The 15,626-nt window shown below is 37.6% G+C and overlaps 1 protein-coding gene across 1 annotated transcript in view; it reads right to left on the bottom strand.

The window, feature by feature from the left end:
• Nucleotides 1–2,429: 2,429 nt before the first annotated feature.
• TBATA (thymus, brain and testes associated) overlaps nucleotides 2,430–15,626 on the bottom strand; it is a 45,170-nt gene continuing 31,973 nt past the window's right edge. Inside the window, exons 4-10 of the mRNA XM_053691614.1 lie at nucleotides 11,932–12,105; nucleotides 9,975–10,060; nucleotides 8,279–8,443; nucleotides 5,585–5,666; nucleotides 4,227–4,383; nucleotides 3,254–3,306; nucleotides 2,430–2,764 (exon numbers count right to left, since the gene is read on the bottom strand). Coding sequence (XP_053547589.1) covers nucleotides 2,685–2,764; nucleotides 3,254–3,306; nucleotides 4,227–4,383; nucleotides 5,585–5,666; nucleotides 8,279–8,443; nucleotides 9,975–10,060; nucleotides 11,932–12,105 — 797 coding nt within the window. The 3' untranslated portion in view covers nucleotides 2,430–2,684. The remainder of the gene's footprint in view (nucleotides 2,765–3,253; nucleotides 3,307–4,226; nucleotides 4,384–5,584; nucleotides 5,667–8,278; nucleotides 8,444–9,974; nucleotides 10,061–11,931; nucleotides 12,106–15,626) is intronic.

Genomic DNA, 15,626 nt, shown 5'->3' with positions numbered 1-15,626 from the left:
TAACGAGCAGTTTTAGATTAGGGTTTGGGCCGCAAAAGAGCTAACTGCCCTTTTAAGGGCAATGCCCATCCAAATGCCCTTTTCAGGGCAATGAGGAGCTTAGGTTTTTTTAGATAGTATTTTACTTGGGGGGATGGTTGTGTGGGTCGTGGGTTTTACTGTTAGGGGATGTTTGTATTTTTTTTTACAGGTAAAAGAGCTGATTACTTTGGGGCAATGCCCCGCAAAGGGCCCTTTTAAGGCCTATTGGTAGTTTAGTTTAGGCTAGGGTTTTTTTTTTTTTTGCGGGTGCTTTTTTTTATTTTAATAGAGCTATTAGATTCGGTGTAATTAGTTTAAATATCTTGTAATTTGTTTATTATTTTCTGTAATTTAGTGGGGGTTTTTTGTACTTTAGCTAATTTAATTTAGGTAATTGTATTTAATTTAGTTAATTTATTTAATTATAGTGCAGTGTTAGTTGTTAGTGTAACTTAGGTTAGGTTTTATTTTACAGGTACTTTTGTATTTATTTTAGCTAGGTAGTTATTAAATAGTTAATAACTATTTAGTAGCTATTCTACCTAGTTAAAATAAATACAAACTTGCCTGTAAAATAAAAATAAACCCTAAGCTAGATACAATGTAACTATTAGTTATATTGTAGCTAGCTTAGGGTTTATTTTATAGGTATTTAGTTTTAAATAGGAATAATGTAGTTAATAATAGTAATTTGTATTTAGATTTATTTAAATTATATTTAATTAAGGGGTATTAGGGTTAGGGTTAGACTTAGGTTTAGGGGTTAATAAATATAGTATAGTGGCGGCGACGTTGGGGCGGCAGATTAGGGGTTAATGAATGTAGGTAGGTGGCGGCGATGTTAGGGACGGCAGATTAGGGGTTAATAATATTTAACTAGTGTTTGCGAGGCGGGAGTGCGGCAGTTTAGGGGTTAATATGTTTATTATAGTGGCGGCGATGTTGGGGGTGGCAGATTAGGGGTTAATAAGTGTAGGTAGGTGGCGGCAACATTGGGGACTGCGGATTAGGGGTTAATAAAAATAATGTAGGTGTCGGCGATGTTGGGGGCAGCAGACTAGGGGTTTATAAGTATAATGTAGGTGGCGGCGGGGTCCGGAGCGGCAGATTAGGGGTTAAAAATTTTCTTTTAGTGTTTGCGATGCTGGAGGGCCTTGGTTTAGGGGTCAATAGGTAGTTTATGGGTGTTAGTGTACTTTTTAGCACTTTAGTTATGAGTTTTATGCTACGGCGTTGTACCATAAAACTACTGACTTTAGAATGACGTTACTGATCTTGGAGGTAGAGGGTGTACCGCTCACTTTTTGGCCTCCCAGGACAGACTCGTAATACCGGCGCTATGGAAGTCCCATAGAAAAAAGACTTTACAAAGTTTACGTAAGTCGTAAAAAGTGTGCAGTGACCATAAACCTTCAAAACTCGTAATACCAGCGGGTGTAAAAAAGCAGCATTAGGACCTGTTAACGCTGCTTTTTTACCCTAACGCAAAACTCGTAATCTAGCCATTCGTTTGTCTTGTTTTGTTATTGTACTGTTGCATAGTGCCATGTAACTCCTGCAAAGGGGTGTAACACATTGTTAAAGGGATAGAAAAGTAAAAAAAAATAAACTTGTATGAATTAGATAGAGCATGTCATTTTAAGACACTTTTAAATTAACTTCTATTTTCAAATGTGCTTTGTTCTCTTGGTATCCCTTGTTGAAAAGTAATATGCACATATCCAACACTAGTGGGGGCTAACTGCTGATTGGTTCCTGCTCACATTTTTCTCTTGTGATTGGTTAACTAGATGTGTTCAGCTAGCTGCCAGTAGTCCAATGGTGTTCCTTCAGCAAAGTGATAACAAGAGAATGAAGCAAATTTGATAATAGAAGTACATTGAAAAGTTGTTTAAAATTGTATGTTCTATCCAAATCATGAAAGGAAATTTTTGGGTTTCCTGTCCCTTAAAATTCAAATCCTGGAGCGGCAACACACTTAGGCTGTTCCTGATTGGCTCATTAATGTACCTCTAACTCACCTGTACTCAAGCGGAAAAATGTTGTCCTATTTATAACACCTGGGGAATACCCCACTTTTAGTAGAAACAATGCCAAGGAAAGGGTTTCTAAAACAACCTAATACAGTGACTGATGCAGCCAGAAAAAAATACTATATATTGAGTTTTTTCAATTTAAAGCCATATATTTCACAAAGACAAAGTCTTAGCCCTTGGAACTGTTCATAGGGACACAGCCTCGTGCTCATGTGTAACAAATATTACTTTATACCTAAAACAAATTCCATTATCCCTTTTGTTAAAGGGGCAGTAAACTTACAAACTAATGTTATATAATTCTACACATAGTGCAGAATTATATAACATTAGCTTGCCGGCAGATTTATACAATAAAGTAAAGCAGAGAAATTTTATGTAAAAGCTCCTTTTTCCAGAACTTTATTCTTTGCTTTTAAAGTATTTTAATAAAATACATGTAAATATTATATTGATGGTGACAACACAGTCTACATAAAATCCAGGATTTTGGGTTCCTTAACATATAATGCAATATTAAAATACTCATATTTCTTAAAATGTTTGTCAACAATACATAAAATAGACAATAATCAAGTCATACTAAGGAATGTCATCTGATTGGCTTCTAGAGATGAGGGGTGGAATTTATTTGGAAGATCCAGGCTTGCTCTGGTTTTCATCCTCTTGCGAGTGCACTTGAAGAACTTCTGCAGAGCCAATACGCTCTGTAAATAAACCAAAAGGAATTGTAAGCATCTCAGAACTGAAATTAGCATGGCTTCAAATTATACAGCTCTACAGTAAACCCATACATAAATCTGCAATCTGAGCAGGAGAATTTATAATGACTACATTTGATTACAGAAGTACATTAGAATTTTTTTTTTTAAAGTTTATTTTTAATTTTATCATCCCAATAATTTATAAAACATATTAAAGGGACATTATAGTAAAACAAATATTTTAACACTAGTGGCCCTGCAATGTATTTTGTTTAATCCTGGCAATGGGGGTTAAATACAGTTAAAAGGACATTGTATACTAAATTTTCTATGCAAATTTGCCCGTTTGCGAGCGCACGATAATTTAACGCTCCACTTGTAATCTAGCCCTTCACATTCTAGTAATTACCCAATAAAACAGTTATTTAGTTTCTGCATTGCAAAACCTCAAATGCAGCAAATGTTGATAAATCGTCCTTTATTTGTAGTTACCTGGTTTATCTTCCTCTGAGATAGGTTCTTGTTTCATTTTGTGGTTAGATTTGCTACAAAAAAAATAATGTATTTTTTAATTAAATATTCATATTAGAAAACCTAGAAATATCTGGTCACTTCTTCTACAGAAAATACATTTTTCCTTAGCAATTTTAGATGATAAAAGGCAGGTTAGAATCCTTAAAGGGATAGTCTAATCAAAATTAAACTTTCATGATTCAGAAAGAACATGCATTTTAAAGGGACAGGAAACCCACATGTTTTCTTTCATGATTTAGAAAGAATGTGCAATTTTAAACAACTTTCCAATTTGCTTCTATTATCTAATTTGTTTCATTCTCTTGATATCCTTTATTGAAAGCATATCTAGATAGGCTCAGTAGCTGCTGATTGATGGCTGCACATAGATGCCTTGTGTGATTGGCTCATCCATATACATTGGTATTTCTTCAACAAAGGATATCTAAAGAATGAAGCAAATTATATAACAGAAGTAAACTGGAATGTTGTTTAAAAATTGTATTATTTATCTGAATCATAAAAGAACAATTTTGGGGTTTATGTCACTTTAAGCAACTTTCTAATTTACTCCTATTGTCAATTTTTCTTCGTTCTCTTGGTATCTTTATTTAAATTTAAGCTTAGGAGCCGGCCCGTTTTTGGTTTAGAACCTGGGTAGCGCTTGCTGATTGGTATCTACATTTAGACACCAACCAGAAAGCGCTACCCAGGTGCTAAATCAAAAATGGTCCGGCTCCTATGCCTACATTCTTGCTTTTTCAAATAAAGATACCAAGAGAACATAAAAAATTGATAATAGGAGTAAATTAGAAATTTGCTTAAAATTGCTGCTCTATCTGAATCATGAAAGTTAAATTTTGACTATACTATCCCTTTAAACCTATATCTATATTAAAAAAAATACTAGAGTATTTGATATAATAAAAATGTAAGCACACAAAACAAGTACCTGCTAGTACTTTTCCGCTCTAAGTGCTCATCGCGTGACATCAGTCTTTGGACGGTGTGAGAATGTATCTTGTCTCCCATTGATCTATCGATGGTTTGTGGCTCTAGAGGCGTATTGGCTGTTGCCGTCTGGATCATACCCATAACAAGGTCTTTCTCTGTAAGGCAGAAGAACACTTTGAGCTGTGAAATTCATGGAACTTGAGAAAGACCTTAAAACTAAAAAGCCTAATTTCATCAAAATTTCTAGGCAAAGTGGCTCGTAATGATTTTACCAAGGTTTGCAAGGGTTAATCCCATAGTCAGGCCACCTATGCCTCAATGTATTACAATTATGGAGCAGTATGAAGTAGGGGCAGTCAAGGGGATAAAATCACTTCTCTTTATGTGTGTTACTGGCAACAAAAGAGGTAAAATTATTTATCTGTATTTTACTGGCAGACAAGTAGTAAAATGAGTGCTCTATTGTAAAAAAATAAATCATGCTAGGATCAAGAGTGGGGGCTAAGGTAGAGTTTTGGGATTGCACATTTCATGTGTGTTAGTGAAAAAGAAAATGTGTTTTTCCTACATCCTTCAAAAATGTAGTGCTAGACTGTAGATTTAGTGTATATATCCATCTTCCATACAGCAGTATATACTGAGCACAGAATAGAATATAGGTAGGTTAGTATAAATATGCTGCAGGAGTCTACTGTCTTGTATATGGGCACCTATATAGCAGTGCCTACAGCAATAAGCAGAAAGCTAGGGGCTGAGATGCAATTTGCAGACATGGAGAGAAATTACTCATAATCTTTGGGTTTCTTTTGATACCTATATTGTATGTATGTGTTTCTCCTTTACTTCCAGAACCTGCATAGTGAGATAAACAGCTGACAAGCTAAAATTTGCTTTTCTAAATTGTTTTGACGAACCTTTCAATACTGAAGATACTTCTTAGCTAACCTCTCCAGAGCAGAGAGCTATAGATCATCAGATCCTTAGAGAGATTATTGAGATGTAATTTAAGGCATAAGTCAAAGATTATAGGGCCTAATATTCAAAACCTCACCGGCATGGAGAGAAATCACACAAAACCTTTGGGATTTTTTTTAAGACCTTGTAGTGTAATGTAAAGTCTCTGTTTCACATAAAGAACATTAGATAGCAACAGAAACATTTCAAAAGAAAATAAGTGTTTCAAAAATGTTTTAAAGGCCTCGTCCTACCGATGAGACTTCTTCGAATATCTCACCTGAGCGGCGAGTTTTTGAATATCAGTCCCTTAGCCATAAATGAATAATTAATGTGCGTAAATAAATGTTTTTATTTTACATGTGTTTGACGTTTAAGGGATTACGTTTAATTTTGTCTCACCCCTCTGTCCGGCCGACAGCAACCACTGCTGTATTGCTGAAAGCGAATCTGTTTGTAGAATCTGGCAGAGAAGTTCCAGGATCTATTGGCAGAAAAGACAAATGTCACAGAGTGCAGGTCACGGTGCCATTCAGCTTTGTTTGCACTAACTACTGGTAAACACGTTGCCAGGAGGTGCCACGTCAGACATTTAGGTGATCAAATCTAGACATATTGTAATTAAGCATGGAAATTGCTTGTACCCCGTTGTACAAAACTGTGCACATTTGCCAATAATATCAATTAAATAAGTTTTTCTTTTATTCATTTATTTTAAATGTTCATGTACTGAGGAACCAACGTATGTTTGCTTTTGTGCTTGTGAGGCACGTGACTGTCCACCAATAAAGCAGTGAGGGTTTTGCCCATTAAGGGAAAGTAAACATTTTTTATTGCATTATAACTATTATTTACCTTGCCCCTTTTTCCTGTAATTAAATTTTAAACTAAAGCATTTTCCAATTCTGAGAACTGCAAGTGCAGATGGCTGGTTTTGCACACCTAACCCTGAAACATCTCTGTCCCTAAATGACCTCAGCAAGTCGGATCAGAAAAAGAAATACAATAAATGATAGTTTTGCTAACAAAACGAGCCTTGCTAACTGTGTCTACGCCAGTCTGGATCAACTCCTCCAAATAGAGCAAGTAGTGGGCGGTATTTGGTTACTAAAGAATAATTGCATTATACAAGGTGTTAATTAATTAAAAAATGTCCTCACTTACCTAATATGTTCATCTATTACAAGAGTGCAACATCTATGTGTTGTTTTATGTCCCTTTAAGGCCTGTATGCAGATATGCATAGCTAGCTTGTGGTTGCATCCTGTTAGCTTCTTCATACTTCCCAACTTTAGTAAAAAGCTAAAGTTAGAATATTTCAATAGCGTATTCCACCGTAGAAGTCAATGGAGCAAAACATAGTGTGTGGGGGGGAAACCTAACACCCTACTCACGCACAAACATGATCACATATTCTCAAGTGCGCTAACCCGACATGAAAATATGAATATTTCACGTTTGCAATTATTTTCGACTTGTAATATGCAGCAAAATACCCCTTATCATTCACGAGCCACAGTTAGCGCGCCACTCATAATCTAGCCCTATGTTCGAATAACGCTAAATCACTAAGTCGATGCGCAAGTAGGGAGATCTTCATGTAGTTCTGTGCTATACTATTAATAATAATGGTTAACTTCAGGTCTTAAAAAGCGTTCAATTTTACATCAGTATTTTGGATTACACTTGACTGCTACACTTAACTCACTAATACGCGCACAATGAGCGAGTAAATAACGATCCCTACACTATATACTAAAACTATAAGAAACTCTAAACGTTCTTCAGCTGTGTTAAGATGCTTTGCTAATAATTTAGTGCTAAGTGTGTATGAGTATTTCACATAACATACTGTTTAAAACTAGGTTATTATATATGAGTATTACATATAGAATTCATTTGTAAAGTTCTGTATAGAGCATGTACTTATTGTCACTATAGAACATATATATATTAGACATGAGCAAAAATATTTTTATTAGTTGTTTGCTTAACAAATTTTAATCTAAAATGTGATCATTATTTACACAAATTTAAAATTTTCATTTATGGTGGAAGTTTACTTTCAGTAACAGGTCAAGACTGCTGCCCAGCAAGCCAACATATGGTCGATGGTGGTCGATGGAAGCCCCGTATCTACCCATTAGCAAGTGAAGTTCCTCATTGGCTATCACGTAAGTCTGTGAGTAAAAGGAGACCCTTTTTAGGCACCGGTGATCACATCACGATGAATGAATTAGTCACGCGGCTTGGAGTCTTGCAATACAGCCAACGCAAGTGAAGCACAGCAGGTACCGCCACACAAGCACTGTGAGTAAAGAGGAGGCCCATAGGGCACCTGATCTAACAGGTTAGTAGTTCAGGAGAGCGGAGTGGAACACCATCACTTGCTACCCACACATAATATCTGGACATTGGTCCTTGCATATGTTATACCAGCAGTTCCATAAAGAAATATAGCTGCCTATGGACAGCCACCGGAGCGTGTTTGTTAACACTTGAGTGCCCGGACTGCAATTCTATTGACTATTATTATAGCCGGCTCTGGCACATGCTAGCATGTGGGGTTAATTTATTGGTTAAGCACATCCATATGTCTGATTTGTTTGGGAAGGTTGTTGTTTTTTCTATCTCTTTGTGAAGAGATAGGTGAATTTTAGGTTGTTAGTTCTCAATAAAGCAATAATTTTTATACAGTGCTGCCGGGTCCTACTTTAGAAAGTATGCTTATATAGTATAACACTTAGTCTTCCTAGTTTAATATGTATAAAATTTCATTTATCAACTAAACAAACTACTGACGGAATACTAAATTCTTATATTTGTTTATTTATATTCCCCTATCAATTAAATAGAGAAACTAAATTAATTAAGTAGCTCATTATGTATTAGTTTATTACTTTGTTTAGTTAAACAATTTTTGGACAAACAGTTCAAATTTGTTATTTGTTTAAAAAAGAAATAGCAAAAATGAATTTCTACGCATCTAATATTTACAGTTTCTGCTATTATTTACCATTTTAACATATTTACGCTGTATTATCCTAGCACGTGCAGATACGTGCAGAGTTGGTATAATGACGATTATGTTCTTACCATCAGCTCCTGGTCCTGAAGATACACAGAAGAGCTTTTTCCTTTGTTGTTGATGTTGTTCCTGTTGGCTTTTCGGGATGCCTGACGGGTCATTGCTCGTGATGATGGTGGTATGAGGCGCCCGGTTTCCGCTGAATATTGTGTAGACCTGCGGGGCTCCTCTACCTAATGAGATGCAAGTGGTATAAACAGGAATCTGCTTGTATTAGATGAATAAACTTCAGGCTATGTGGCTGTGTTTAGATAAATTATCATCTCATAGAAATCATGCACACCCTCTTCCTGCATTTTACATAGATCATCACCCCATAAAGATCACTCACCTTCTCCCTGCACCCCTTATATACCTTCCCCCCTTATAGCTCACGCACGCTCTCCCTGCACCCTAAAAATATCCTCACCCACCTTCTACATGTAGCTCTTATAGATCATCACCCCTTATAGATCATGAACCCTCTCCCTGCACCCCTTATATACCATCACCCCTAATAGATTACACACCCTCTCCTTGTATCTCTTATATACAATCACCTCTTATAGATTACACATCCTCTCCCTGCACCCCTTATATACCTTCACCCCTTATAGCTCACGCACCCTCTCCCTGCACCCCTTATATACCCTCACCCCTAACAGATTACACACCCTCTCCTTATACCTCTTATATACCATCATCCCTTATAGCTCTCACAGACTCTCCCTATACCCCTAAAATATCCTCACCCACTTTCTACATGTAGCCCTCATAGATCATCACCCCTTATAGATAACGCACCATCTCCCTCTACCCATCAAATATCATCACCCACCTTTTACTTGTACCCCTCATAAATCATCACCCCCTATAGCTCACACACGCTCTCCCTGCACCCCTTATATACCCTCACCCCTAATAGATTACACACCCTCTCCTTGTATCTCTTATATACCATCATCCCTTATAGCTCACACAGACTCTCCCTATACCCTTAAAATATCCTCACCCACTTTTTACATGTAGCCCTCATAGATCATCACCCCTTATAGATTACACACCCACCCCCTCTACCCATCAAATATCATCACCCACCTTCTACTTGTACCCCTCATACATCATCACCCTTTATAGATCATGCACCCTCTCCCTGCACCCCTTATATACCATCACCCCTAATAGATTACACACCCCTAATAGATTACACACCCTCTCCTTGTATCCATCAAATATTATCACTCACCTACTTGTACCCCTCATAAATCATCACCCCTTATAGATCACGCACCCTCTCCCTGTACCTATCAAATATCATCACTTACCTTCTACTTGTACCCCTCATAGATTATCACCCCTTATAGATCAGGCACCCTCTCCCTGCAACCTGTATAGATTACCCCTTATAGATCAGGCACCCTCTCCCTGCAACCTCCATAGATCACCCCTTATAGATCACACACCCTCTCCCTGCAACTCGCATAGATAACCATCCCCCCTTATAGCTCACCCACCTTTTCCCTGCACCCCTCATAGTTCATAACCCCCAATACATCACCCTCCCTCTCCTTAACCTCTCATAATTAATCACCCCTTGTAGATCGCACCCTCCCTGCACCTCTCAAAAAACATCTCTTGTAGATCACCCTCCCTCACCCTGCTTCCCACAGATTCTGATCTACACCACAGCCATGAAATTCACTTACATAGACCATAAGTACCTACCTCCTTTATGTCTAACTGTTTATCAGAAGTACAGACTTTTGCAGCAAGTTCCTTCAGCTCTTCTCTCCAAGCCTCTGATACGGCGGCTGCACCAAAGCAGAACAAATGCTGCCATTAGACCTTTGCAAGATGGGGTTGATAGTTGATGTAGATTTACTTATATTTGTGGGAAATCATTGTATGATAGAGGAAAAAATCATTTTGATTACCAGAGAAAATAATTAAAGGGATACGGAACACCATTTTTCCTTTCATGATTCAGATATTGCATGTGATATTAAATAACTTTCTAATTTACTTATATTATCAATTTTTCTTCATTATCATGGTATTTTTTTTTTTAAAAGCAGGGATGTATGCTTAGGAGCTGTCCCATTCATAGAGCACTATATGGCAGCAGGTTTGTAAGAATGTTATCCATTTGTAAGAGCACTAGATGGCATTACTAGTTCCTGCCATATAGTGATCCAGATGACTACCTAGGTATCTCTTCAACACAGAAAAGCACATATGATAATAGAAGTAAATTGGAAACTTTTTTTAAATGGTGTGCTCTTTCTGAATCACAAAAATACATTTTGGGTTTCATATCCCTTTAACATACTCTGCCACAAGTTACTCCATGTTATATTATATTAGTCACAAAGAAACAAAGGAATAAACCCCAATACTTCATGTAAAATATACCTTGTAGTGAGCACAGTTTGCAACCTGTTTTAGTATCATCGTCTCTTTTTAATTTAAAGCAACACTCTGATCCAAAAATGACATCATCTAATTGTTAGAGCATGCAGTTTCCCCATTACTGATGCTAGCTAGGGCAAGGGGTAGTAAGCGTTAGCATTATCCTTTTACTTGCCAGATGCAAAATATGTGCCAGCTTGGTGCTTTTTTTCTAACGATAGCAGATGCAAACAAACTTTTGTAGTAGGTGGCAATGGAATTTCAGAGCAAACTTAGGTTATATTCTTTTAATTTGTTACAAGTCATGTGCTTATCAGCTCCTGTTACTGCAAGAGGGGCCACAGGGACAACAGTATATACTGTGCTTTTCCGTATTAAAGTGTATACAAAAGACAAGATATGAACACAATGGACTAGAAACACCAGAGCAGACAACTTCTGCCTACCCTGTAATTCACTGTATTCCTTATCCACTTAATTACACTTAATTGTTGAATTTACTGTTTCTAATATAGGTAAGCGTCTTTGTTACATTTATTATCTTTATTAAAGGGGCATAAAACCCAAAAACAAATTCCTAATTTATTTGTATTATCAAATCTGCTTCAGTCTCTTGAAATCCTTTGTTGAAGGTGCAGCAATACACTACTGGGAGCTAGCTGAACACATTGGGTGAGCTAATGACAACAGGCATATAAGTGTAGCCACCAATTAAAAGCAAGCTCCCAATAGTGTAGTGCTGCTTCTGAGCACTACACTATTGGGAGCAAATTAGATAATATTAGTAAATTGGAAAGTTGTTTAAAAATACATATTCTATCTGAATCATAAAAGTTTGATTTTGATTTTACTGCCCCTTTAAATAAAGTTTTCTGAGATCATCCATAACAAGACCATCAAATGCAAAGAGGTTAGACGGGTACATTAACCTACCCAGGAACAGCTAGCGTTGTTTATTCATTTAGAACAAACAAATGCGGCCAAACTTCATTCATTTTAATTAAGATGCAGACACATTTGCCCGTCCCTGTAATATGCCAGCACATTTCCCATTGCTATGCAGGGGCACAAATACAAGGAAAACATGACTATATAGATCTATATGTGATTGAGGCACCCTGGTCAGAAGCAGAGAGTGGGGGCGGTAGTGGAGCATTTAGAGATATGAAAAGAGGTGAAGAGTTGTACAGTTGTATGGAAGAGTTACAGTGTTTATAATGTTTAAATGTCATTGTCTGTATAAATAAATAAGTACTGTATATGAAATACCAACCAGATCCAAGATATGGAACCATATTCCCATATGGGTCTCCTATGGGTACCTGGATGCTGCATGGCACTCCCAATGTGTTAGTGGGAAACTGTCTCTTAACCATGGGATGTGGGTAGAGCGGAGATGTAACAGACCAGTCATCATTGACAATACATATTGGGCTTCCATTAAGTCCTTAAATAAAGAGACAAATAAAAATGAAGCATTGTTAGAATAATAGTAGAGGGGATGAACACAATGTAGCATTATATTTAGGAATTTATTCATAGAAAGAAAAAGTTTGGGTCGGAGACTTCCGTTGGGGGAGGTGCTGTGCAGATTACCTGCACACAGGTGTTGTGAGAGGACGCTACTCCATCGCTCCCCGCTCCTAGCCACTTGTCCTGGAGTGCTTACCAGGAGTATTGTGTGGCGCTCTGCGAGGCTACGACCCGCCTGAGTCTGGAGTCTCTTATAGCTGAACTAGCTAGCGAGTCAATCGCAAGGAACTTTTAAACTTCTTCTGGGGAATTACCCCGCAAGCTGCTCCCGGGAAAAGAAAAGGGAACATTTTTTGCTCTGAAGCTCCTACACCTGCAAATTGGCCGTGAATAAGGGTTAGCAGTGGTTGCTGAACCGGCCTATATCTACCTACTACAGTGGATCTTTGGTGGGTTGGCTCTTGTGTTAGCTGTGGCGGATAAATACCCCCTTGTACCTGGATTCAGACGGCATCTGGCGGGGCACTTGCTCAGTTAAGTGACCGCACTGTGAGAGGAGGCATACGGCTGGGACCGGACTGCATTTACCCGCTGGTATCCTTCAAAAACTGGTACAGCAGGAGCTGTGCTGGGCCGGACCTGCATCAAGAACTCACAGTCAAGCAAGGATAGTGTTCTGTGCACCCGCTCAGCTGGGTGACCGCATTGGAGGAAAGGAGCCCCGCGGTTGGACCGGTTTGCAGGCACTCGCTGGTGTTCTTTGAGGGCTGGAACAGCAGAAATTGCCCTGAGCTGAGTCGGACTTGCATTGAGAACATACGGCAACTCCCTGGATCTGCCACAGCGATAGGCTTACTGATGGCCTGCTGGTTCTGTGGGAAATTGTAAGCCAAGAGGAGAAGATCCCTACACATTGCCAGCATAAATTAGAGGCATAAGTTTGTTGCCGGACTCGCTATGTTAGATAATGCCTGGAAATCGTGGTGGTAAGAGCCCGGCTTGAAATCGGACTGTGTGCTTGATAAATGCTTGTCATAATTTATGCTTAGCTTGTCTCTACCTGTATATTTTTATCTTTAGATACAAGTATCGCTAGCTTCCATTTAAAATTCACATTGATTTAGGATACTCATTGTTGCTCTGCATATAATATAAAAGGGTTTTTGATGCTACAGTTCTGTGGGACAACATTACTAAAGCTGACTCCCTGATATTTTTATTAGCTATAGTCGGGGCTAATATATGGGATATTGTTAGTAGGCTCTTTTCAAAAAAAGAGAAAAATTTTTTTTTTTTTTTGTTTATAGCTGCAACAATATATTGTATGAGGTGAATGCTATTGATCTTTGTATTTTGTTCCTATTACATGGTCTCTCTCTTTTCAGGACGCTTCTGTTATAGGTATTAACCCGCTCAAGGGTATATCCTATTTAATTAGGATCCTTGTGCTGTAACCTGATATAATCTGGGATACTAAACTAGGAACAGCGCTAGGCGATTTATTTTGTAAGCTGGGCTATATTGTATAATATTCTGTGTCTTGATGGGTATCCCAGTACAGTAAAGGACAAAGTAAAAGAGGAAAGGGGGAAAGAAATAGAGAAAGAAGGGAAAAGGGGCAAGCTTAAAATTTCAGCTTTGAAAGCATAACTAAACTCCCTCAAACCGAAAGAGACTTGTAAATTAAAGATATAATCAAGGGGCTCAGTTTTGGTATAGGTGAAACTGGTTATTGAAAATCTAATAATAACTGGAGGCAGGCCTAACAATTACTTAGTAATACCTACACACTAGCACCCCAGTATAATCCCTTAGGGGATAGTAACACCCCACTACTTTTCACACTAATTTAAAAAAAAAAAACAAAAAAAAAAAAAAAAAACTTATCCACTGATAGGTGGTCTTTTGTGTTTTTTTAGTTTTTCACTATCTCTCACATCACAATCACTTTTTTTTTTTTTTTTGTCACTCAGGTAAAACATCACTCTCCCACAATGCCTCCCAAAGCTAAAGATAAGAGAGCTAAGGTCACTGATACTAGTTCTGATTCCATTGAAACACCTTTACCCCCCTTTGACATGCAAACCCTGGTAGCGCAGCTAAGCAATCTTTTCTCCCCACAATTTGACATAATTAAAAAAGAACTATCTGGTATTTCTTCTGAACTAGTTGCACTAAACTCTGAGGTGAAACAGTTTGCCAATAGGATGACAGAGGTGGAGAATAGAGTTTCAGACCTAGAGGATCTAGTCAATTCGCAAGAATCAGTTTTAACTACACAAATAGCTAAAATCCAAAATATGCAAGCTCGTCTGGAGGATCTGGAAGATCGCTCCAGACGTAACAACATTAGAATAGTTGGACTGCCAGAAACCCAAGACTATGTGGACCTAATAGAATTTACTAGTAAGACGCTGCCTCTGGCGCTAGGATTCCCTGCTCACCGCCTCCCTCTCCCTATCGAAAGAGCCCATAGAATAGGCCCTAGGAGACCTATTGAAAACAATTCAAGACCTAGAATGTGTATTTTCAAATTATTAAGGCATCAAGACAAATTAGAAATTTTAAAATCATTCAGAAAAATAGATTCACTCACTATGGGGGGAAAAAATATCCTGTTATTTCAAGATTTTTCTACGGAGACGTCTCAAAAAAGGAAGAGCATGGCTCCCATATGTACATTAATGATTCAAAAAGGCCTAAAAGCCCGTATGATATACCCAGCTAAAATCATAGTTGAAGAGAATGGTAATAGACATACATTAAGTGATGTTAATGAGGCAAAAGAATTTATAAACTCTAAATAAATAGCAAATCGGGTAGAGATAGAGTTTCTCAAGACACAGACTATATGCAAAACGTTATAAATATAGTAGGACCTAATGTTAAAGAAACTTTATCATATGTGTATCTTTTCTTTTTATGTAAGATAATATGTATATATTTGTTTTGGTATCCGGGGGGGGGTCCCTTTATGTTTTTTGTTGTCTGTTTTTTTTTTTGTTTTGTTTTTTTTCTTGCTATTTCTCCCTCTGTCTTCCAGATAGACACTGTAACTCTAGTACTAACTCTCCATAGGAAGAGGAAAAAATGGAGAGAAATAAAAAGAAGAGGTTACCATGCTAGATGATTTAAACATACTCTCATGGAATGTGGGTGGCATCACCTCACCGATCAAACGCAAACTTATTATCAGAGAGTTAGGCAAATATAATCCAAGTATTGTTTTCTTACAGGAAACGCACTTAAAGGAATCTGAAATCTCTAAATTAAAATCTAAATGGGTCGGCGAGGTGTTGGCCACTCCGTGTGTAAATAGAAAGTTAGGAGTCGCTATTTTATTAAATAAAAATTTAACATATGAGATCAGTAAGATTGAACTAGATAAAGATGCAAGGTATATGATTATACAGATCCGTGTTAATACGGTTAAGCTAGTGCTCTGTAATATCTATGCCCCAAATAAATTTTCGGAAGAATTTTGGGAAAAAATTA

The sequence above is a fragment of the Bombina bombina genome, chromosome 9, assembly GCF_027579735.1.
Source record: "Bombina bombina isolate aBomBom1 chromosome 9, aBomBom1.pri, whole genome shotgun sequence".
Lineage (NCBI taxonomy): Eukaryota > Metazoa > Chordata > Amphibia > Anura > Bombinatoridae > Bombina > Bombina bombina.
Note: the sequence above shows the minus strand (reverse complement) of the source record. Positions and strands in the feature narration are given on the sequence as shown.